The sequence below is a fragment of the Vicia villosa genome, unplaced genomic scaffold (assembly GCF_029867415.1).
Source record: "Vicia villosa cultivar HV-30 ecotype Madison, WI unplaced genomic scaffold, Vvil1.0 ctg.000256F_1_1, whole genome shotgun sequence".
In the NCBI taxonomy this organism is placed as follows: Eukaryota; Viridiplantae; Streptophyta; class Magnoliopsida; order Fabales; family Fabaceae; genus Vicia; species Vicia villosa.
Window position 1 is genome coordinate 361912 of NW_026705109.1, and position 24831 is coordinate 386742.

At 32.2% G+C, this 24831-nt stretch overlaps 4 protein-coding genes and 1 non-coding gene across 6 annotated transcripts; 3 read left to right on the top strand and 2 right to left on the bottom strand.

Annotated features, from left to right (window-relative positions):
- Window positions 1-1055: 1055 nt before the first annotated feature.
- LOC131626038 (uncharacterized protein At4g14342-like) lies at window positions 1056-4120 on the top strand. 2 transcript variants are annotated; one of them, XM_058896854.1, is made up of 4 exons: window positions 1056-1345; window positions 1513-1598; window positions 1703-1826; window positions 3767-4112. In XM_058896854.1, exons 1-4 carry the CDS (start codon window positions 1340-1342, stop codon window positions 3812-3814), a joined length of 264 nt encoding a protein of 87 aa, XP_058752837.1. In that variant the 5' UTR covers window positions 1056-1339; the 3' UTR covers window positions 3815-4112. The 2 variants fall into 2 exon arrangements, with proteins under 2 accessions (XP_058752837.1, XP_058752838.1); XM_058896855.1 differs by lacking the exon at window positions 1056-1345 and having other exon boundaries at window positions 1507-1598; window positions 3767-4120.
- A 5834-nt stretch (window positions 4121-9954) lies between these two features.
- LOC131626048 (uncharacterized mitochondrial protein AtMg00810-like) lies at window positions 9955-10419 on the top strand. The gene has a single exon (XM_058896865.1). The coding sequence runs from the start codon at window positions 9955-9957 to the stop codon at window positions 10417-10419; it is 465 nt and encodes a 154-aa protein (XP_058752848.1).
- A 4108-nt stretch (window positions 10420-14527) lies between these two features.
- On the top strand, window positions 14528-16516 carry LOC131626061 (protein PLASTID REDOX INSENSITIVE 2, chloroplastic-like). Its single transcript, XM_058896877.1, has 3 exons — window positions 14528-14806; window positions 14894-14989; window positions 16149-16516. Exons 1-3 carry the CDS (start codon window positions 14582-14584, stop codon window positions 16344-16346), a joined length of 519 nt encoding a protein of 172 aa, XP_058752860.1. The 5' UTR covers window positions 14528-14581; the 3' UTR covers window positions 16347-16516.
- An 89-nt stretch (window positions 16517-16605) lies between these two features.
- TRNAN-GUU (transfer RNA asparagine (anticodon GUU)) lies at window positions 16606-16679 on the bottom strand. Its single transcript has one exon. It is a non-coding gene; the product is annotated as a tRNA-Asn (tRNA).
- A 369-nt stretch (window positions 16680-17048) lies between these two features.
- LOC131626060 (uncharacterized) lies at window positions 17049-24329 on the bottom strand. The gene is made up of 10 exons (XM_058896876.1): window positions 23849-24329; window positions 22660-22818; window positions 21424-21507; window positions 21232-21315; window positions 20673-20768; window positions 20359-20451; window positions 20138-20281; window positions 18513-18620; window positions 18204-18255; window positions 17049-18108 (listed from the first exon to the last, which is right to left on the bottom strand). Exons 1-10 carry the CDS (start codon window positions 24176-24178, stop codon window positions 18086-18088), a joined length of 1173 nt encoding a protein of 390 aa, XP_058752859.1. The 5' UTR covers window positions 24179-24329; the 3' UTR covers window positions 17049-18085.
- Window positions 24330-24831: the final 502 nt, after the last annotated feature.

Genomic DNA, 24831 nt, shown 5'->3' on the forward strand with positions numbered 1-24831 from the left:
AGGATATTGGTTTATGGTTTGATGTTACAGTTGATCATGATTTATCCATAAGTAGTAGCTACAATTTTTGGTTCGACTTCTTCAAAAACAAGAAAATTAAGGAAGGAAAGGAAGGATATATTTGGCTAGTGGTGTGTTGGAATATTTGGAACTATCGCAACGCTATCGTTTTTAAACAAGAATCTTTCTCTTGGTCGGATTTAAGATGGAACATTAAGATTTACGCTTGGAAGTGGCTCTCGGTAGGGGATATTACTAATACCAATAGCATTTTTTACAATTTTTGCAAAGAACCTTTGCAATACCTTGTCTAAATTTTGGTTCTTGTAATTTTTCTTTTAGCTCTTCCTCCTTTTGTATCAGGGTTAGAGTACCCCTAGTACTCTCTATCAATTAATCCTTGCTTAAAAAAAAAAAAATATAACAATTTGGTTTATTTTGACGGTAGCTAATGTATCGCTAATGTAAATGGGATGTGAATGGATACCCATTTTGTTTGTGTTTTCAATGGCCCAATTTAATTAACTATTAAATATTATTGATTAATGTAGAATGAATAATAGTAATAATAGTCTGTGAATTGAAAAAGGATAGTGAAGGTGCGCCGTTTAGTGTATTTTGATAGGGGAAAACGTTTTCCCATTATAAAGAAATCAAAGTGAATGTCAATTCGCATAACATTAAATATAATAAATTTAAACAATTTGAAAATAATAATTAAAATATTCATTAATTATAATATTAATAATATTGATAATAATAGAAACATTTCTATAAATAGGAAACATAAATATAGTAAGGGTTTATTTTTTTTGACAAATGGCAAACTTACCAAAATACTCATTTTGCTTTATTCTATTTAATGATAAAATTGTTTGGCATTTAATATTGACTTTGATATCATTCAAAATATACAACATCAAACAAACAAATACCCATACTCCAGCACGGGTCTCTTACTAATTGGGTTATAATAATTTCAGCTTTTATAGTTACTACGATTGATACACTTCTCCTCTTATAAATATGAATGATTGATACACTTCTCCTCTTATAAAAATGAATAGTTTCCTTGTCTTTTGAGGGTTGAGTATCCTATGTACACTCTTATTTTCTGATATAAGATCTTTGCTTATTAAAATACAAAGATGTTGGTTAAAGAATTTTGTTGAATATTTACAACATCAAGCAAAATTAATCTAAATTTCAAATTCATTTTTCAAAAAAATAAAAATTTACAAAACACGTGTAAAAATCGTTAACCTGATTGTGAAACCTGCTAGCTTAGTTCGAACTCTGGACCATCACGCGAGTAAGGTCTCTCTGAACAAGAGTCAATATGCAGGTATTTCCATTATCCTCCAATCCTTTCTCTTCATCTTCTTATTCCTTCATTCATTACAATCTTTCTTCTGTTCTTCATTTTCATTTCAATTTGTCTGCAATCCCTAATCCTGCTGAATTATAATAATATTTCAATCATGCAAACGATTTTTGCGTTTTGTGATGCAGGCGAGTGATAGGTTTAACATCAATTCCCAACTCGAACATCTTCAAGCTAAATATGTTGGAACTGGCCATGCTGATATGAACAGATTGTAGGTTTCTTTCTTTTTTTCTTTTTTTTGTTATTGTTCTTTCAAATCAGTTTTTTTTCCCAAATTTTTGTTCAATTTGTTGTTGTTTTTTTTTGTGTGTGCAGTGAATGGGCGGTGAACATTCAGCGTGATAGCTATGCATCATATATTGGGCATTATCCTTTACTTTCCTATTTTTCAATTGCTGAAAATGAACCTATTGGAAGACAACGCTACACTTTTATGCAGGTACTTTTTTCAAACTCAACTTAGTGTATGTTTGATTTAGTTTTTGGAAGAGTTAAAAGCAATTTTAGACGTGTAGAATTGATTTTGAAATGATTGAGTTGTTAGGTTCTTCTAAAGTAGAGTTGATTCTGTCTCCTGAGTTGATTCTACTTGAAGCTAGAATGTGTAGCTATTGAATTTAACCGGAATTTTTACATTGAAATTTACTTGTTCAATTCAATTTTGCATAAAGTTACCCATACATAAATCACTTTACATTCAACTCTTTTTTAACCATAATCAATTTACTCAAAATCTATTATTTTCACCTCAAAACCAAACATATGCTTAAGCTTCTATTTCACTAGCTTGGTATTTTGTATAGATTGGAAACAGATAGATCGTACTCAGAATACACGAGTTTGTGGAATTTGTGTAGCACAAGTTTCTTTCTTTCCTTTTTTTTCTATGGGGAGTTATATCACAAATGAGCTAGTAAGAAGGGTGGCTTCTAGAGAAGACCACTTTGTCATGTGGTTCGTGAGTGCACTGTATACCACCAAAACTTACTTTACATTTAATAGTTTAAAACAGTGTTATCAAATATCCGCAATTGTGGCGATATGGCAGATATATACATGCCAATGCTGGTTTTTGGGCTCGCCGCAATGGTAATACATATAGGCCAAAATTGTGGGGTTTTCTGCCATGATTTGCTATGACGGCGCTTCAAAGCGTACAATATGGCGGGATTTTGGCTCTCCGCCATGGACCGCCATCCATCATGGACAATACTGGTTTAAAAGAATGGTTGAGAATCGAGATCACTCATTGACTACCTGTTTGGTGTCTATACTAGTAGGTAAAATTGATTAATTAACAAAACTATTGAAGTCCCAGTTAACATTGAAAGACACTGGGTTTCAGAACAGTTGAGGTTTTTTGACAGTCTGATTAACCCTTTCGGTATTAGCACATTGATGCAAAGAGGTCAGAACTGGTCTTGGGGACTTTGTAAGATTGAAATTGGGCTCAACTAGGTTTAGTTATTGGATGTAACATGTGAGGTGTCACTATCGAAGGTGTTCACCGTGCTGTATATGCCCAATGACACATTGTGCAAAAGTGGAAAATGTATTGAGAGATTCATATTTCCACCCCATTGTTCAGGGGAGAAGTAACCACTGCAAAGTCGTTATGATTAGAGGGAATTAAAAAAGAGAAAGCATTATTTAGTCGGACTATTTTAGCATGGAGGGAAACTCAACACAGTTGGAAGGGTTTGATCATCGGTGTGTGACCCCGGTCAATATAGAAACAGATCATGTCATTAGCCTACTATACTAGCATAACAGATGTCGGTATGATCTAACCTTGAAGAGAAGCCAACATTTTCTGTCTGATATTTCACTCTGAGGAGATAGAATAAGGATGTTGAATGGCTAGATGGTTAGTATTTTCTCTCAAGAAGCTTAGGCAAGATTTTTTACACTTTTTGAATTAAGCAGTAAAATTCATGTCAAAATATGGTTGCTGTAAGATGCTTATCAATACACATGATAGTTTTTTAATGGAAGAACTTTCCTTTGTGAGGTAAGTAACCTGGTTAAGTTAAGATTGCAAGTTTGACATGGTATTTAGCAATAAAGATATCAAATGGATTCTGACTGACACACATCAACTTGTAGTTGGCTGTTTTGTTCATGTTGATTACATTCTCAATACCCGTGTTGTCAATAGTGCTGTTATAGCAGGCAATAGTGAAATAGAGAAGAGAATTTGGAGTCTGAGGTGATGCTAAAAGTTGTTGCTGTGCATTTTCCTGCAGTGCAATTCGTTGTTGTTAACAGGCCATGAGGAGTTGAACTTTTGATTGATTGAAATGAGTAACATTATTTTATACTTTATGATTTCACCTTGCTCTCTATATTCTTATTTGACAAATTCTACCTATTGCGCAGAAAATGCTATTGCCTTGTGGTCTGCCACCCGAAAGAGAAGAAGACTAGAATTATAATTGGGATTGCCAAAGGATCGTCGTTGGAGAATTTAAGCTTTTGACTGTTTGTTGTACTTTATAATCTGATTGAAGAAACACATGTTGTGTTTGTTTAGAGATTGTTCCATCATTTTTCTTCAGTTTGTAGTTGCTTAGGTTTGGCTGTTATTATTGGATGGAGCTTTGAAAACTAGATCACGAGATTTGTAAAAAAGTTTGTATTTTTTTTAATGAATTTTAGTGGAGTAAAGATAGTTATAAACTCGTCAAGACTATTTGAAAACTCACCAAAATCAGGAGGAATGACCTTAACTTCTTTAGTAGCTGGATTCCAAAATGCTATATTTGTATTATCGTATATACAAAGAATGCCATTAACTGCAGAACTTAAGACAAGAATACAACTATGTTGAAAGAGATCGTTTGATTGAGAGTGGAATGGACGTGGAGGATTGAATTGAATCTCGATCTCTAATTTCTCACCTGTGAAGAAAGACAACTTCACTAAACCTGTACGCCAGTTGAAGATGAAACACTCATCAACATCTTCATCATATAGTGAATGGGATTTGGAAATAAGATTGTTGTGGAACATGTTAAGAAAAATGAAATTTTCGAATAAAAAAGACCATGATTTACAAACACAAGAAAAACGCTTTAGAGATTTAAACGGAAGTTTAGAGAGAATAGAAAAAACAAGGTTATTTGGAATATAGTTTGGAGCCATAGATAGATAGATTTTTAGAAGATAAAAACAAATGTTGGTTCTCTTTTAAAAACCAGATTGATAATTTTAAAATCAGACACATTTGGATTTTGATTTATTTTTCATTTTATTTTTCTTTTAAAAGAGAATCCGATTTATTTGGTATGAAATACTTTTCAAATTTCAACTTCAACTCTATTAAAAATCTTTTGATTGACCAATCGTTAGTTGGTCCGTGGTGAATGGCGTTGGACTTGGTAGGGAGAACCACGGTTCGATCCCCCGAACCGGACTAAATCGGTGGTATAAAGCCAAAAAAAAAATCTTTTGATTGAGTTTAAATTATTTCATTAATATTTATTAGTTATATAAAGATTTATGCATGAATACACATATTAAGATTTATGTTAAGGATACATTTGGTAGAATAAAATATAAATAAAAATTATATATATTTATGAGTCAGATCGATTCACATCATGTGTCAAATTTTAATTTGACACCAAATAATATTAGTTGATTTTGTTTAAACTCATAGTATATATTTAATTATTGTTTGTCTCGTGATAAAAAGATTTAGATTCTCTCTCATCCTTAAACATATTTTTTTATTTAATAGTTAATATTTTTAATATTTTAAAAATCATTGAAAATTTGAATAAAATCTATCATGACCACATAATTTCAATTTCTTATAATAATTAAAATATTTTTTAAAATTGGACAAAAATTCTCGGATAAGACAAATAATTATGTATTTTATTTATAAGAATACTATTTCTCAGATAGAATAATATTATTTTAATTATATTTATGTATTATTATTCTAAATACATTTTATTGTTGTAATTAATTATGTAAGGTTTATTTAGTTACATTTCTCTTCTTTCATTGTTATTTTAATTTTATAATTTTAATTAAATATGATTTTTTTTTATTTTCTTTATTCATTAGTGTCTATTAAATTGATTAATTGAAATATTATGCAACCTAATAGTGTCTAATAATAACCAAATAAATAAGACTTAAAAATATTATTATTTTAATTATTTAATTTTTTATATAATATTTTTCTTTAGTTTGAACACTTAATTTATTAATCGATTAAATCTTTAACACTTTTTTCAGAAGATTAGAAAATCCATTTACAAAAAATGTTTAATATGACATTTCTTTTGAAAAAATAAAAATAAAAATTAATAGAAAAAAATTATATGGATTAAAAAAATATCTACCTAAATGAAAAAAAAACATATTTAACTAAAAATATCAATGGTAGAATTGAAATGTAAATAAATAAACCTTGGAGAATTAATTATTCAAGAATAAAATAAATATTAAAAATAAAAAAAAATATGGGATTGAATTTGAGAATAATCATAAGTGATTTTTTTATAGAAATTTCAATCTATTTAGAATAATTATAAGTGATTTTTTTATATAACTTTCAATCTATTTAGAATCATTATAATTAATTTAATCTTTCTTATAGAATTTTCAATCTATATAGAATAATTATAAGTAATTTAATTTTTTTTATAGAAATTACAATCTATTACATTTAATCAATCTAATGATAGTTTTACATTTATATATAAATAATTTGATTGCTGAGAATTTTATTATAAAAAATTGAAATTATGTGGTCATTTAAATCTGAAATATTGTAAGATATTAACTATTAAATAAAAAGATATGTTTAAGGAAGAGAGAGGAAACCAAATCTTTTTATCATATGACATCTTAAATGAGTAAATATATATTATTAGATTAAACAAAATCAATGGATATTATTTGATATCAAATTAAAGTTTGACGCCTTGTGTCAATGGATCCTGACTTATATATATATATATATATATATATATATATATATATATATATATATATATATATATATATATATATATATATATATATATATATATATATATATATATATATATATATATATATATATCATATGAGAATGACATATTTATATGAGAATGTGAGAATGAATCTGAACCATTGGATTTTAAAATAAATGGTGGAGATTATGAGTGAATCTTTTTTTTCTCACTCCTGTATCTTGAAATAAATGAAGTAGGAGAGAGAAAAAAATATTCACTCATAATCTCCACCATTTATTTTAAAATCCAATGGTTCGGATTCATTCTCATATTCTCATATAAATATGTCATTCTCATATGATATGCCCTATATATATATATATATATATATATATATATATATATATATATATATATATCTTAATTGCAATTTTGGTCTTTTGGATTTTAAAATAGGGGGACTAAAAGTTGATGGAAAGGAGAATCGACTTCAAAGCGTTGGAAATGAGACTACATCAATCATGGGCAAAAAGAGGAGCATTGAACATTTTCGAACTTAGGAAAGATTATCACCTCGTCACCTTTACGTGTGAAGAAGATCAGAATTAAGCGCTCTCGGATGGCCCTTGGCTAATCTACGATCACTACCTTATGGTGCAAGAATGGAGATCCAACTTCTATCCTAATACTGCTGTTATAGACAATCTTGCAATGTAGGTAAGAATATCAGGATTACATATTGAATATTATGATCATCGGGATCTCTCATTCATAGGATATCGAATTGGCAAGACTGTTAAGGTGGACAAACCACTCTATTTAGAGAACGAGGGAAATACGCTTGCATGTGCATGCAAGTAAACTTGAAGACGCCTCTGTTAGCCATGTTTTCCATTAAAGGGAAATGATACAAAGTGAACTATGAAAGGCTTCATATTTTGTGCCTCCCCTATGGAATATTTGGGCACAAAACTACAAGGTGTATGGAAAGAAATCATCCAACGACAGAGAACAGAAACAACGAAGTTCGGGGAGAAAAAGCAACTGAGAAATAATTAAATGAAGGGAAACATGGTAGCATAGGACCATGGACTATTGTTCAAAAAGTGAGGCGTGTCACGGTGAAAAAATACTTGGGTGAATGAATGCTCAAAACTTAATAAAGTCGTCACCGAAGTTTATTTATGAAAGGGAAAACGTCAATAAAACCCTAAAAAAACAAAATATGATCATCGCAACCAAATTCAAATTTGGGAGTCAATTATGCATGGGGAAGGTATTAGTACCACTCATATATGTTGTATTTAATGGGAACCTTTTAATTAGGCAGAAGACGAATAATCGATTAAACAAAGTGTACACCTTTCGTTCAATTATTCGAGGATGAAAAGAGTGTACACCCAATTTTCATTTTTTAATCCAATTATTTATTAAAATCATATTTGTGGAAGACGAGTAATCGATTTAGACACAAAGTGTAAACCGTGTGATTGACTACTCAAGAATCTTGCACATGTACATCCGATTTTCCTTTTTTAATTTGAGTTTGATTTTGTATTTTTTGGCGGAAAATGAATAATCGGTTCAAGCAAAATGTACACTTTGCTTTTGATAATTCGAGGATAAAAAGAGTGTGCACTCAATTTTCTTTTTAATCGGGTTTTTTATTACGAAAAGTTTAGTGGAAGACGAATAATCGGTTCGAATAAAGTTTACACTTTTCTTTTGATTATTCGAGAATAAAAATAGTGTGCACTCAATTTTTCTTTTTTAATCCGTTTAATTTCGAAAAAAAATATTTGATTCAACTTGCGAAAATAGTTCGATTCTAAATTGAAAATAAAGAAATATAATTTTTTTACTTTAACATTCATGTTTATGATAATTCAAAAATTAATCTACTAATCAATTAATTAATTGAAACAATTAATGGAATCAAACATTAAAAACAAAGGAAAAATGGGGTGCAAGCATAAATGGGGAAGTTAGTAAGAAAAAGAAGCAAATGGGCTTAAGGCCCAAAAACTAATAAAAAACAAAGGAGGGGACATGGGGCGTTCCCGACCGTTTGATGAAGATCAAACGGTTTTGATTTATTTTATGATACAGTTAAGATTCCCTGATCTAAGCCACACGATCAAAATCATAGAATGATTAAATTCGTGCCCACAGTGGGCATGCTGGGGATGTCCTGTACAGGATCATCCTCCATTTAAATCTAAGCGCCAATACCATGATGACACGTGTCCAAAACTTTTTCAATTAAAATAAAAAAAACAAAACAAATTAAAAGTGGAAAGGGTTGTGAAGTCAAGCTTCCACACTTGTTTTGATGAAGACAACCTATTATTGCAAAAAGTGGAATGGCTCAAGTCATCTAGCACATCAAGTTTCAAATATCTTCTAAGTCTTGAAGAAACTCCTTTGATTGATCAATTTATTAAAGGTATAGCATTTAACTCTCAAAATATGCATACAAGTGTTCAAATATATTTGTTCATATCATAATATGCTTTGGTTTCAAAAGATTTCAAAAGGTTACAAAAAATAGCTTTTTCAAAAGGTATTTTTGGCTACTGGCGGGTAGCAGCCATGTTGTAACCGGTTACAACGTGAAAAATTCAAAAATCTAGGCAACGTTACTTTATGTAACCGGGTAGCAGCCATGCTGTAACCGGTTACACACGAAACAGTGGCAAATATACTGCATGTTATTTTATGAAAACTTGACACCTTTTTATTTTCAACCATTGCATTCTCTCATGTTTTATACACTTTTGAAGAGGTGTTATGAAAGTATAAAACCTATTATTTTTAGAATTTAAAACACCTTTTTCCAACAAATATTTTAACTTTCTAAAATCATCTCATCTTTCAATATTTTCAAAGTGTTGAAATCAGAATTTTCAAGTGAATTTTTCTGCATTGCTCTTTCATTAAAGCTTAAGAAAAATTCATATCATTCCTTGAACACTTGTTGTATATCCTTGAGAAAGTTTTTTGCTTGAAAATAAGATCAATCAAGTGATTGATAGATTATATCTCTATTCAAAAACTCTTGTAAAATTTAGAAAATACTTGTTGTATTCTTGCTGTCCAGGATTGTTGGAAGCAAGTGTGTGCATTGAAGAGGATTGTTATTCTTGCACTTAGTATTAATATCTTAAAGGTTTTAAGAGCTTTTGATCTTCCTATAGGTTAGATAGTAAGCATCACAATTGGTGTGGATAGGCTGTACAATCATTCTAACTATAGTGAAATTTCTTTTGTGTTTGAAAGGGAACTAGAGTACCCTCGGACTGTGAGGGGAACCAGGATATATCGTCGTGTCATTTATTTTTCTGCATTTTACATCTTTCATAACATCACCATTAACCAGAAAAATATTACCATCTTCACAAAAAACCGATAAAGTTTTAAAGTACCTAATTCACCCCCCTCTTAGGCGCACTTCGTACTTACAAGGGTCGGAATCGCTTTTTGTGAAATAAATTTTTCTTTCCCAAATTCATCCCTCTTCTTCCTCTTAAATGTTCCACCCTCTCTCTCTCACACACATTCATATCTCTCACATTCACAAGTCCAAAAAGAACGCAAGATGGAGAATTTGAAATGAGTCTAATGGGAGAGTTAAACTACTTTCTCGGACTTCAAATCAAACAACTCAAGGAAGGGACGTTTGTGTATCAAAACAAGTACTGCCAAAAGTTTCTTAAATGCTTCGGAATGGTAGATGCAAATTGTATTGACACTCAAATACCCACAAACGAAAACTTGGACAAATATGAAAATGGTAAGGATGTTGACGTGAAAAGGTATAGAAGTATAATTGGATCTTTCTTATATCTTACTGCATCTAGGCCTGACATTATGTTTAGTGAGTGCATGTGCGTTCAATATCAATCTGCTTCTAAGGAATCCCATTTAAAAGTTGTTAAGTGCATCCTTAGATACCTTCATGGTACTTATAAATATGGGTTTTGGTATCCCAAAAGATGCGATTGTAGTTTAGTTGGTTACTCCGATTCTGATTTTACTGGTTGCAAATTGGATAGGAAGAGCACTAGTGGAACTTGAAACTTATTTTCAAATTCTTTAGTTAGTTGGATTAGCAAGAAGCAAGTCTCAGTTGCCTTGTCAACTGCTGAGGCGGAATATGTCACAGTGGGTAGTAGTTATGCTCAAATTTTATGGATTAAACGACAATTACTTAATTTTAACATTAAACTTCAACGTATTCCCATAATTTGTGATAATACTAGTACTATTAACCTAACTAAAAATATTATGCTACACTCTCGTACTAAACATATTGAGATATGTCACCATTTCCTACGTGATCATGTTGAAAATGGGGATGTCGCTTTTGAGCATGTTGATAGCAAAAATCAACTTGTGGATATTTTCACAGAATCTCTTGCGACTAAGCCATTTCTCAATATTCGTCGGGAACTGCGCATTCTCGATATCTCAAATTTTGCCTAAATATTTTTATGCATGCACTCTATTCAAAATTGTTTTAACCTTCTTTCAAAAGTTCCATTTCATGTGAGTGCATCCTTCCTTTCTCATTCGGTGAGGTAATATCGTTTCACTTATCTCTTTGTTCGTAAGTTTTTATATCTTATGTTGCTTATATATGTCTCTTTAAATTTGATTGTATGCTTATGTGATATAATTGATGTATGATGCAATCCCATGAATGTTCACTTTCAAAAAATTTGTTGTTAACCCATGAGTGTTTTTAATTCATATGCTTATAGTGAATTAATGTTTTAATCATTTGTATTTCATTATCATATGTATCTCATGATATAAATTCCGCACATTTAAAGTATCTTTGCTGCTATTAGTGTTTGAGCATATTATTAACATATTTGTGCATAATAAATGTTTGAACATGTTAAAATGGTAACAAAATTCTTGAAATAACCATGGCATGCCTTATGGAATCATATATGATATTGGTTTTTATGGTGATGTATCTAAAATTATCCTCTTATTAGAGCACATGTGTGTGCAACAATCGGGAGCACCAACTGGAAGTGTCACGTAAACGTGACGCTTTTGAAGCAGCTCAAAAACTATTGCATACATTTTACTTCATGATCTTATGTTGCATTATTATGCTTTCTATTTTATGATGTTATGTTGTTCTATTCTGACTTTTGTATGCTTAATTTGTAATGAATTTCATACTTCTTTGTCTGAATTGAATGTCTTATTTATGTCTATGCAATTTCACTTTAATATCATTCTATGTGAGTGTTGTTAATGTTGATCAAATTCATCTTTGCAACGCCTCTGAGCGGTATACATGTAGATGTGTATTTTACCTGATGCTTCTTACATTTTATGGTTTTGTTTCTTTTTGATGTTGTCAACGGAGAAGAAGTTATGCAAGAACTAAGAAGGGAGAAGCACATATTCAGGGGGAGTTATGATCAAAGACTACAAATACTTCACAAGTTTTGCCTTCATAAAAAAGGGGGAGTATGTGAGTGCACTATTCTTTTTGTAGAAATGTTTAGAATGTCAAAACTAGGAAACTTAGTATTTATGTGCATTGAACCTTTCTCTCTATGTCTAAGATGTGAATTTTCATACTAGGAAACTTAAAATCATGTTAGAGTTGTCTTACAAGTCAAAAATTAAGTTTTCATGTGAAAAATTAGTGTACAGGTCAACACATGCATGCATAGATCGATACATGATATATGCTTTACAAAAGGAAGCATTTTGGATGTTTCAGGTCGACACATATATCACACACGTCGACACATAGACAAAATTTTTGTCTATAGGTCGACACATCTGTGTTTCAGGTCGACACATACTGAAACAATTTTGATAAATTGCATTATGTCCATTTCAAGTCGACACATAGAGTCCATAGGTCGACACATACCTAAACAAAATTTTGAACTTTCACATTTGTCCATTATGTGTCGACACATACGTTTTATAGGTCGACATATAGAAGTAAAAATGCCTCTATAGGTCGACACATAGGATCTTTAGGTCGAAACATGATGTTTTAGTTTTGAAAAATTGTAAAATTTTCTAATATGTTTTTTTGTGTTCTTTCTCACTTTACACACATTATATAAATACCATTCATACATCATTTCTCACACATTGAAACCAGAAATATACAAAGCATTGCTCATCATCTTCAACCTCTCTCTATGCATACACACAATAATTACACATAGTCATTTTTGTTGGGTGCCATCTAGATTTAGGTTGATAAGGTCCATTTAGGATTGTTGTAATTGAATTGGGTTGAGAATTATTTGGGGGTTTCAAGATAAATTCATTTAGGGCATTCTTCCAAGATCAAGGATTAATTTGGGAGTTTTTCACAATATTTTGTAATTTGGATTCATCTGAGTGAAAGCTTTGAAGAATGGGGGTTTGTATCAAAAGAATAATGGTAACCGGAGGAATACTTTGGTAATTTTGGGTCACGATACGTTCGCAATTTAGATTTAATCGAGTGAAAGAATCGAAGAAAAGGATTATGCCAAAGGAGTAACGAAAACTGGAGGATTAAATTGGAAGTATAAGGTTACTTGATCGAGCTCAAGATCAAGGGAATATAAGAAGATAAGATCAACATCAACCATAGGGTTTGAAAGGTTAGATTGCTACTTTTTATCTTGTAAACTACATTTGCAAAGGTTAATTTTATTATCTCAATTCCTTTGGAATTTGGGGAAGACGTACCCATAGTGAGGCCGATTACGGAACTGCCTAAACAAATCCTTCTCTCTCTCTCTCTCATATGTTTACTTGCAAATTATGTAACCATTGATTATGCAATCGATACTTAGAAATAACTACTTTGTCTAATACTTCAAACTGTTTTGTTGAGTTAATTATAATCTATGTGATTGTAATTGGTTTCTCATATCAACAAAATCAAAGAAAAATCTAGTTTGAATTGATTGCACACCAAGTGTTCGACAAATTTCTTAAGTAAATTTATGATTGTTATTTCATTGGAAATCAATTACTATAGTGTGGTTTTGTTCAAATGTTATTGTGAAAAAATGTTGATTAAGTTTCTCATCTAACCTATGCGCTCTATTGGTTAACGCATAGCTGATCTTTTTTATAACGGTTTGGGATAGGCGGTTGTCGATCCAAGATTGTTTCTGCGCGCCAAAGTTTAATATTTTTCAAAATAAAATTTTATTAAGAAAATTTCATTTGTGATTTATTCACCCCCTCTCTAGATCGTAGCCTATCGTCTAACATGATGGTGTAGAAGAAGATATAAATCATGCGTTGCAGGATTGTTCCATGGCCAGAGTTGTGTGGCTTCATCTTGTCAGCGAACACCATTTGAAGGTCTTCTTTAGGTGTAATCTGCAGGATTGGATAAATGGCAACTTATCTAATCGGTTTTATACTGATGAGCACAAGATACCAGGTGAATGTTGGGCAACTACCTGTCACACTGTGTGGCATTGGAGAAACATGAGAAAACACGATGAAAACCTCATCATGCCTAGTAACCTTCCCCTTCTGATCAATAACAGAGTTAATGAGTATCTTGTTTGCGAGAATCTTAATCGAACAATCCTAGCAAGGCATCAGAAGGTGAAGAACATTAATTAGAACATGCCAACTCAGGGCTGGATTTGTGTAAATGTTGATGGGATGGTTAGCAATTCTTATAAGGCAGCTTGTGGAGGAATTATGAGGAATGATAATGGAGAATGATGCAGAGACTTCTCCAAATTCATTGGTGCTTGCAACATAGAGGTAGCTGAAACCTAGGGGATCCTAGAAGGAATTAAGTTCGCAGTGAGCAAAGGTTTCAGCATAATGGAGATTCAATCAAACAACAAAAGGGTGGTTGATAAAATCAATGGGAAGAAATCCTTTATTGGAGCAACAAAATGGTTGTTAAGCCAAATCAATCAAATGTTTCTAGGCGATATTCTAGTAAAGTTCATTCACGTCTACAGAGAAGTCAACCGATGCGCAGATACATTGATTAAGTAGAGTTTTCACCATGATCCAGGCCCTCAAGCGTTTGATGAATATCCAAAGAATTTAATTAACTTGTTTGCTAGCGACTTGAGTTATCTCTATGTAGTTTTTTTTTTTCTTTAAACCCTCCATCTTATTAAAAAAAAAAAAACCCTTAATCTTGGTATCTGTTTATAATATATAGCTAGCGCCTAGCAGGATAAAGGAACATCACCTTGGTTTCTGTTTTTGAAGTATGGCTTCAACTTCGTCCCTTTCACTCTTCCTCATCCCTTCTTCTTCTTCTTCTTCAATTCCTTCGCTATGCTTATCCCAAACCACTATCAAATGCAAACACCGTTTCTCATTTCCTTCTCTAAATAGAAAGCTCGCAACTTTACCCTTTTCATCCACAAAACGCTCCATTACTAGAGCCGCTGAGTACAAATTCCCTGACCCAATTCCTGAATTTGCAGATTCCGTAAGTTTTCTCTTCAAATTTTGAATATTTTTTTAATCTGCTCGTGAATAATTTCTTTTAAGTGAATAATCTTTTTGTGGGTTTCAGGAGACCGAGAAATTCAAAAAGCACCTTCTTGATAAGCTTTCAAAGAAAGATGTTTTTGAAGAATCAGTTGAAGAAGTTGTTGGAGTTTGCACTGAGGTTGGTTTTTTGTTTTTTTGTATTATTATCATTTCCCTTTGTGTTAGCTAGTTTAGTTTGATTGATTACAAGATTTGTGTTTTTGTTTGTTTGTGTTTTTACTCTTTCTTGAGTTGAGTAATGTCTTTTTGTTTATGTTCAAAATCTCGTTGTTAGCATTCCTTATACCCTACTTTGTAACTGATGAGTGATGACAAAATGTGATTAGGACCCGGGAAACCCGACACTGATACATTGACCCCAGAAAAAATTTGAAAAATAAATAAATAAATTAAACATAATCACAAGTATCGGTGTTGGTTTCGAACACTGACACAGACACACCTTTTTCCAGCGGAGATGACAACTCTTGTTGCCTGAGATAATATAAGGTTGGTTGAGCTCAGCATTTGAAATAAGGTTTTAGACATGTTATTGAATTTGCTTGAGATTTGTATGTCTGTGTTAGAGAAATTTATAATTGATTTCTTACTACAATAGAGCACCATACTACTTTGTCATAGACAACAAAATAAGGTTGGTTATGCACAAGTTTATAGCATGCTCTTAGTTCATACACAGGCATTTATCTGATTGTAAAACTTTTCGTAATCCAAGTTGAACATATGTAACTAATCAAGAAAAAGAAAATAAGGGATGAAGAAGAAGATATGATTTTATCTATGATATCAACATTTTCTTGTTTTAGTAATTTGAAAGGTTAATTTAGAATATATCTTATGCAGTGTTTGGATGTCTTTCTTTCATACAAGGTTGTCAAATAGCCGCAATGGTGGTGCTATTGTGCAATGTAGCATAATTTGAACAAATCAATATTGTTTCGTGATCCGGTATTAAGTACAAAGTTTTTCAGTTAGAGGTTATCGTAACACTATAGCATGACAGTGTAGGAGAATATGAACAAATTGTATCTTGCGCGATCTCTAATTAACAACACACAGCTATGACTGTGTTAAACATCATATCAAAATGCAATATAGACCTGTCCTTTCTTCTCTTCCTCTGGTTGGCATGAAATAAATGAGTACCTGTCCTTTCTTCTTTTGCGTGTATTTGTTTGTACACTGGTACTAATTCTCGAGCTTCATCTGATTTCTGAAATAAAGTCCATACTTACCTTGTTGCCTATGAATTCTGTGATTATGATTGAATTGAACAGATTTTCAATACCTTCTTGCATTCCGAGTATGGAGGTCCTGGTACACTCTTGGTTGATCCTTTCATTGACATGGCTGATATTGTAACCGAACGGGGATTGCCTGGAGGACCGCAAGCTGCACGTAGTGCTATGAAATGGGCCCATGCTAATGTCGACATAGACTGGAACGAATGGACGGGTGGTAATAGCACCAAATAAAATACCTCTTCTTGTATGTCGTAGAGCACTTAGTTAGATCTCTAGCAGTTGTGGTGCACTGGTGCTTATGTTGGTGCTAAGTTTAGAATTTTTGTAGGGGGGAAGTACTTATAGAAGAGTTAATTATTTGCTTACTCTGAGAACATAGAGCTTGAAGATTTTGACATTTATTTTTATTTGTGTTTACATTCAAAATATGTGATGTTTCAAGCAATATTTTAAAAACAGTATCATATAGAAATAAAATAAAAAATAAAACCGCTAGAAGGAGGGGTTGAACCTCCGACCTTGTGGTTAACAGCCACACGCTCTAACCAACTGAGCTATTCCAGCTTGTTGGTATGTTATAAGAATATTACAATTTATTTTAATTCTTTAGTAGAAACAAAATCGACATTAATTTGCACCTTAATTATATAAATATGTACTATTGGACTGTTCGGCGTTTTCTTTAGACACATTTGTTTTCACGTTATCCTCAAAATATTGGACACAATTTAAATATTTTTGTTTAATTTCAATTTTTAATTTATAAAGTGCTGAGAGTCTAATTAATTTTGTTAGATGTATATACTCGGTGACATATGTATGACATGATTTTTGCTCTGAATTTCTACACCTGGTTCTTATCATCTTTTGTTGACCCCCAATTCAAAATGTCTAGATTTTTTAATTCCGCTGATTTGGTGCTCTTGTTCTCTATTCTTAGTCGTTGATGAGATAAATGGAAAATTGAAAATGTCTCTTTTAAAAGAAAAAGAAGTAGGTGTAACAATGGATGGGTGAAGTTGAGACTGGTGACAAGGTCTTCAAGATTCATAAACCATTACATGAATCGAGTAAGAAATAAATTTTTGTACGAGGGGAAGGGTGAGTGCATGACAGTCTCCTAATTTTAGGAGTTACTTTGGTTTTTTTAGTGAAGTCAATAGGTTGCTAGTTAGACTTGTTGTAAGTATCCCTCATATCAAATTTCTCATATCATTGCATCTTTTGAAAATCATTACACACATGACACATGGGAAAATGAACTTTGCCAAATCTAATCGGTATGATTTGAATCAGGTAGCAATGTGATTAGAATCATGAGTCTTAACATTTTTCGGCAGAGGCATCTCATATCCTTTTTCACCAAAGCTTTGTCGGATGGTAACATCTGTCTTAATCAGTATATGAGAAAGAGCTTATGGCATTGCTCGTTACCATTCAACATTGGAGACATTATTTACTAGACCTGTGATTAATTCGAATCATTTCATATTTGTAGGATTATTCCATTTTTGTGATTAATTTGAATCATTACTAAGTCTTAATACAATTTACAGGATTATTCCATTTTTGTGTCACTGTCTTCCACATTGATTTTATTACAAGACATGAAACAGCAATTTCGGCCAAAAAAAAACATAATTACTGTAATAATTTAATAGTAGTAATCAAGTGTGCAGAAGACAATAAAGAGCTTCTGCTCTACCATATACCCAAGAATGAAAATCATAAAATCCACCTTCATTCACTCTGCCATCTTTGACAGAAATTGAAAAGTTCTGATGTCAAAAGATTACTATCATTGGCACTGCTGGCTGCTGAGGGACAAGTTCAAAATAGTTCAAAATAGTTCGTTCTTGAGGTTTTGATTGCTGTATAATTTGACACCAATAAATGAAAGAACAGTGACAGGAATCCGTAAATTGAAACCCAATTCATAACCATTAACTGCCGGTGAATGAATTAACCTACTACTCTTCCTGAACTTGGCCATCTGTAAATGCAGAGAAAGGTTAAACGCGTGTGCATACAAATGAAAAGGTACATTCCATTAAAGCCGGACAAATATTGAAGATTCGAAAGCCTCACCAGCAAGATGGACGGCCAAATTTGCTTGAGCATCAGCCTCGGAGTTGAATTCCTTGACAAAGGAAACAGTTATTTTTGAAGCACAAGTAAAAGCATGTATGTGTAAATAAAAAAATAATTTTGAAGTACATGGGAAAATCATAACACTAAGAAGTTTCAGAAGTCATCTCCTATTCACATTTTTTAGTTTTACCAAAAACACACATTTCTCAAACTTTAGATAACTTGCAAGATTAAGTACCCAAAAAATTGCTAATATAAAGCCAAATACAATTCCATAATACACCAAAAGCAGTAAAGTGTACCTACCCTTAGAACATGACTGATCTGAAATGATGCAAATTTATCCTTGAGTTCTTTGGCCACCTTATACAATGTAGCCAAGCTCTCATTCTTGACCTTCCATGAGCCATCAATCTGTTTCATGCAGTAGCATTGGAAAATTGAAGAGAGAACAAACAGAAAATAACAGTGACAATATGCTAGAAAGCAGTAATTTATTCTATTCAAAGATGATAACACAATGCAGAGATGTATTGTTGAGCGACTGTTTTAAGTTTTTCTGATAACTAAATACATCAGAAGACAAATTTGATAATTTAAACCATCTTTGTCAAGTTGATCCCATAAGATAAGTCCGACATTAAAGTAAAAAGTGTAACAACTAACCTACTGTTTTTCTGAATATACTTAAGATTTTAAACTTGGGGCTATCCAAACAAATGAGTGAGTATACCATGTTTACAACATACTTAATTTTTAAAGGGTGAAATACGGAGACGGGTTAACGGTAAAGGCTAGGCTGTTAATTGCTTCAAGGAGCAAAGGTTTTCCACATTTTGGTTACAAAGAAAGTGGTTAAACCAGGTGAGGGGATGAAGAAAGATTGGCCCAAGCCTCAAAGTGAGTATGAGGACTTCCTGCATGTTTTACTCGGGGAATTTAACGGGGCAAAGTATTCTTCTATTATGTTTTCCTCATTTCCACTCTTAATAAAACCAATGTGTACTACTTTTTCATCGGCATGTCTAGTTCTGTTTTATTTTAAATTGTACTAATAACACATTTTGTCTGACCTAACTCATCAGCTAAATGCTACCAATGGAAATGAAACATGGCATCAAGTGCTTCCAAAGGATGCTAGGTCCCATAAGGCCATTGGCAGAGAGGCAACGTCTACGAACATTATGTTGGGTGTGAAGGGGTGGATTTAATCTTACATAACATTGCTTAGAGATATGACATGTGTAATGTTTATAAAGTTTGGGCAGCTCTCACCTGACAAGCTGGTTTGGTTGAGTTAAGCTCAATCCAAATTCTCAAAAATAAGGAAAAGATTTATAAGATGCAAAAACCTATGAAGGACAGATTCCGACACGGACACTGCGACACGACACGGACACTCCGACACCGACGCCGCCATATATGTGATAGTATATGAGTTTCATTTATTCATCTAATATCAAAAGAGTTAAATATATTCTAATCAAAATTAATGTCTTTAATTCTTTATTGATAACATTGTTTCAATACATGTTTAACCCATTTAATCGTGCATGAGATTTGTCTAGAAAATGTATATAAGTGTGTTGAGGAAAAGAAAAACACAATCTTTTTAAAGAAAACATGTCTGAATTATCGGACACGTGTTATATGCGTGTCATATGGGTATCAGACACCGATCAAAATGTGTCAAAACAAAGAAAAAATCAATTTTTTAGGGACACTTGTCTGGCTTTTCCGACACTTGTTTAACTTTTCTGACACATGTCGTACAGGTGTCATACAAATGTAGGACACCGCGACACGCCTACTTCTAGAGGTGTCCGCGCTTCGTAGGAAAAAACTAAAGAAACAATGAAAATATACCATGATAATTAACATTTAGTTATGTTAGAATAAACTGAACATAAAGAAGAATATAAATGGCCAACCTGCAAGCACACAAGTTTAGAGTCCCCTTGTATACAGATATTGGTGAATCCTTTTTTAAGAGCATATTTCATTCCCAGTATCGCTGCACGATATTCAGCAAAATTGTTTGTTGCTATACCCACGCCTTCACGAACCCTATGAATCTTTAAAATAATAATAGTTAAAGAGATCAATAATTGGATGACAATTATGCATATGCATAGAAACATCAAATGCGTACCACATTCCCATCTTTAGATCGCAGAATAGCCCCAGCACCAGCTTTTCCAGGATTTCCTTTTGACGCACCGTCGAACTCAACAATACAAGTCTTCTGCAGCAGTATGGATGACTATGAATACGTATATAATTCATAAAGATTTCATTCAAACTCTAACGATACAGATCAACAATAGCAACTAGAGATCCTCCAATGACCACCCTATAATAGCATGGTTACATAATAGCACCGGTGATTGTTGTAGAAATAGGGGAACCCTAAGTAAACATAATTTTGCATAGATGAACATGAGCATTAATATGATTTCTGCTTACAGTTGCAAGTGAAGATGCTTCGCTCACGGTAGAACGATCTAACTTGACTTGCTTTTTGAAGGGATCTTCAGAGATGGATGTCAAACCAATTGATTTCTGCTATGCAGTTAAGAAACTTATATGTTAAAACATTTACACGCAAAAAAGGTTGGTTAGTGCATCCAGTTATGCAGAATCAACACATTAAGAAAAGATACCCATAATTTTGACCTATTCAAACCACTATATTTTTGGCATGTTTGATTAAAAAAATGGTTTATGAAATAATGAAAATCTTTTTCTTTTTCTTTTGCTGTTTCTCGAAACCAAACATTCTCCCAAACCAAACAAGTTCTTACTTACTAACACCACCAACATTTTTTCATATCTAGACTAATATTAAACTCAATGGAGGTTTAAAGCTGAAAATGTGAGTATATATTTTCGATATGAAAATGATGACAAATTGATGATTTATAACACAACTATCAGAACATAAAATCTTAGCATACAAATACATAATCTTGGATCTTTGCCTTCCTGAGAAGCATTTATAAATTCAAAATGGTGCTAAACTTACCACATAATCTTGTCCTAGCACTTCTATAGCTCTCCTTTTAGATGTATCTGCACTTGATGTGGTCCCTTTGGTAGAAGAAGGATCCTGAAACACATAGTAAATCTTCTGATTTTCTTCATAAACAAACCCAAAACCCCACATCAAAGGTGTCTAAACAAACATGTTATAAATTCAAAATGGGGCTAAACTTACCACATTATCTTGTCCCAGTACTCCTATAGCTCTCTTTTTAGATGTATCTGCATTTGATATGGTCCCTTTGGTAGAAGAAGGTTCCTGAAACACATAGTAAATCTTCTGATTTTATTTATAAAAACAAACCTAAAACCACATTAAAGGTGTCTAGGGAGAAAGCATATATATGTCAAGGGAACAGAAATGTGTCAGCTATAATAAGAATACTATCTTAAAAAGATTTTTTTAACAAAAAATACTATATCTTCGTTTAAACCTTATTTTAAGGGAACAGAAATGTGTCAGCTATAGATCAAGAATATATTGTTTGTTTTAAGAGAAGTAAAAGAGAAATGGAAGAGAGAGAAGTGTAATTATTTTTGTAAAGACAATTATACCCTTAAATTAAAAAATGAATACACAATATTTTTTAAGATATGTTTGCTAACAATTTTTTTAAAATATTTAGAGATTATTTTCTATCAATATTTATTTTTTATTTTAGCGCAAAATCAATAATTATTTTTGGTTAATTATTTTATTTTTTCAATTATTTAAACTTATTTTATTTTATTTTAATTAATTTAATAATAATAAGTTTCATTTTATAACAATTCAACTTATATGCAATTTCTTATCAAATTTAATTTACTTTAGTTAATATTATTTTTGTTGGTTAGTTAATTGAAATGAATAAATTGTTTGACACAAACTTAATTTTTAAGTTAAAATAATTTATTTCAATTAATTTTTGTTTTAATAAATTAAATTAACACCCGACACTCACTAAAATAACAACCCATATCCACTTGTTATTAAATTATCATTTATGAGAAAAATATAAGTTACCTTCAACCATCTACTACTATTTAAACATCTCTACGTCAGAAATTGTATAACTTAGCAAAGGGTATATATGGAAGAAAGAACAAAAATGTGTCTTCAGTCTCCTTTCTTCGCTATTTGGAAGAGAAAAGAAAAGGTGGTGGCCCCCACCAGTTTTAATCTCTCTTCTACATTTCTTCGACCATCCAAACAACATAAATGTCCAGTTTCTCACCAACTTCTCTCGTCCCTTATTCTCTCTCGTCAACTTCTCTTCAAACAAACACACCCTAAGAAGTTGATAAAAGTTTTCAGAAAATTGAACATCTTTGTTTTTCAACTCACAGATAACCTTTTCCCTTCCTATTTCTCTAGAGAAAATTATTCATCAAAAAAGACAAAATCAAACACGTTGAAACTGCTATTTACCTGGAACGGACATGGGACAAGTGATCCAAACAAATCCTCTTTCAAATCAGAGGCTCTAATTGTGTATAAAGCATTCTTTAGTCCATGCGAGAGAAGATATTCCTCTGTTTCGTTCGACAACGAATATCCCTTAAATACACTAACAGGAGGATCACATACCTAACACAACAGAAACATCAAAATGTCATTAAGAACCTTTGAAGATTACTTTTTGATTTTGAAACAAGGAAATGGAAACAACAAACACCATAACAATGCTCTCAAATCAATAACTACACATATAATTACTACATCCAATCAAACAACTAAGTTTTTACAATAAAGAAAAAGGCAATTTCAATACTAGCAGTAGCAACAGATCATGCCCATAAAGATCATAAGCATAAGAAATAATATTTCAATTTCAACACACATATTAGACAATAATTTGGATGGTTATCGCACTTGATATATGTGGTTAATTATATTCAATAGATGGTTAACAATCATAACATGTTGCAATTCATCAATCATCCACCAAATATAATTAACAACAATTTATAGGTGTTCAAATATACACTGAACATCCAAATCGTGTCCAAGTATACCTGATTCTCAGATGTTCAAACGTACATGATATTAATCAATTAAAATTGTGTTAAAATATAAACCTAAAAATCGTAATTAATTGTGTCCAGTGGTTAATAAATTTCTAGACCTTGCTATATGTATCCATTAACCATGTATGTGAACTAGGTTAAACATCGAAGTTATTATCTCACTTAGTGGTCAACTGTTAGTATATAGGAGTATTCACCTATGAAGCACAGACACCAGAAACACACACCGACACATCGACACCGATAATAATTTGGAAAAATAAATAAAATTAAACGAAATAACAAGTGTCATGTTGGTTTCGAACACGGACACTGAGACACTTTTTTCAGAGGTATTAGTGCTACATAGATATTCATACTCTTGCCAGGACTTAAACCCTAAACCTCTAACTCCTTTAAACCTCAGGTGAGCTACCCCTCTCACCCACTCCTACCACTCTCTACATTTTCAACTAAACACTTTTCTGCTCACCTTCAACTTTGATACCAATAAAAACAAAAACTTCAAAACAGTGAAAACTAAAAAGTACCAACATTTCAATAACAATAACGAATTTAACAAAAAGAAACAACATTCTAAAGAAAATTACCGAAGATCCAACTTGAGCCTGAGAATCACTGAGACTATTATAAATCCCAACAACATCCCCTTTCCTGACAACATAAAAAGCATCCTTTTCCTTATCCATCGTCGTTTCCGCCTCAACTTTCGTCCGCTGAGAAACACCACTTTTGCGAGGTTTTCTAGTGGAATAGCAGCGAGTCCCTGTCAACGCGAATTCAGACCTAACACAAGAATGAAGTGATTTTATCGGGAACGAGAAATTGGAAGGAGTTGCGGCGTTGTTTGAGACGAATCGAGTGGTTCTTCCGAGTATGGTGGCTGTGAATGATGAGAGCTGTGATAACAAACCGTTCATGACAGAAGAGTTATCCAGATTGAATGAGCGCAGAATCAGGGTTTTTTGGGTTTATGCATTGTGGAATGGAGTGTTGAATTTGAATTGCGGGGGTTAGTGGTTTAGTAGAGCAGAATTGGGAGTTGGAACATGAAGATTGAAGAAGAACGATGAGTGGTGTTGCTGTTAACCGCTAGGGGTGTGATTTTTCTGTTAATTGAATCGGGCTTTGTTTTGGGCCCTTGGTCTGAAAGGTTTTTTTTGCTATTAGCACCCAACTAGTTTTTCTAAGACACTCTTAATAGGTAACTGCCAAAAGCTATATTTTGAGGACTTAGATTATATAATTTTGTCAATGTAAAAAAATTTACACTGTGAGTCAATAACAATCGTTAGATTGCTGCCCTGCGGATTAATTAAACGTTGGATCTTCATTGAAGAATCTGTGTTGCTCTACGAAGTAATTAAACGTTGAAACTTCATTAAAAGATTATTGTTACCCTATGAGTTAATTAAATTTTGAACTTTCACTAAAGAATCATTGTCTCCCAAAAGACAATTGAATGATGGATCCACAAAAAATCATCGTCTCCCTAAAGGCTTCTCGAGGATCTAGACACTCCCTAAATTTGCTACTCAAGAAAATAAATACACACAAGTATAAGGAAGTGAAT

What these genes read in the sequence shown, in the direction of transcription:
- LOC131626038 (XM_058896854.1), top strand. An exon ending in CATGCTGATATGAACAGATT is followed by an intron (nt 1,599 to 1,702) that starts GTAGGTTTCTTT and finishes TTGTGTGTGCAG; the next exon opens with TGAATGGGCGGTGAACATTC. An exon ending in AACGCTACACTTTTATGCAG is followed by an intron (nt 1,827 to 3,766) that starts GTACTTTTTTCA and finishes CCTATTGCGCAG; the next exon opens with AAAATGCTATTGCCTTGTGG.
- LOC131626048 (XM_058896865.1), top strand. Translation starts at nt 9,955, where the DNA reads ATGAGTCTAATGGGAGAGTTAAACTACTTTCTCGGACTTCAAATCAAA.
- LOC131626061 (XM_058896877.1), top strand. Translation starts at nt 14,582, where the DNA reads ATGGCTTCAACTTCGTCCCTTTCACTCTTCCTCATCCCTTCTTCTTCT. An exon ending in TTCCTGAATTTGCAGATTCC is followed by an intron (nt 14,807 to 14,893) that starts GTAAGTTTTCTC and finishes TGTGGGTTTCAG; the next exon opens with GAGACCGAGAAATTCAAAAA. An exon ending in TTGTTGGAGTTTGCACTGAG is followed by an intron (nt 14,990 to 16,148) that starts GTTGGTTTTTTG and finishes TGAATTGAACAG; the next exon opens with ATTTTCAATACCTTCTTGCA.
- LOC131626060 (XM_058896876.1), bottom strand. Translation starts at nt 24,178, where the DNA reads ATGAACGGTTTGTTATCACAGCTCTCATCATTCACAGCCACCATACTC. An exon ending in AGGCTCAAGTTGGATCTTCG is followed by an intron (nt 22,819 to 23,848) that starts GTAATTTTCTTT and finishes CTGTTGTGTTAG; the next exon opens with GTATGTGATCCTCCTGTTAG. An exon ending in TTGTCCCATGTCCGTTCCAG is followed by an intron (nt 21,508 to 22,659) that starts GTAAATAGCAGT and finishes TATGTGTTTCAG; the next exon opens with GAACCTTCTTCTACCAAAGG.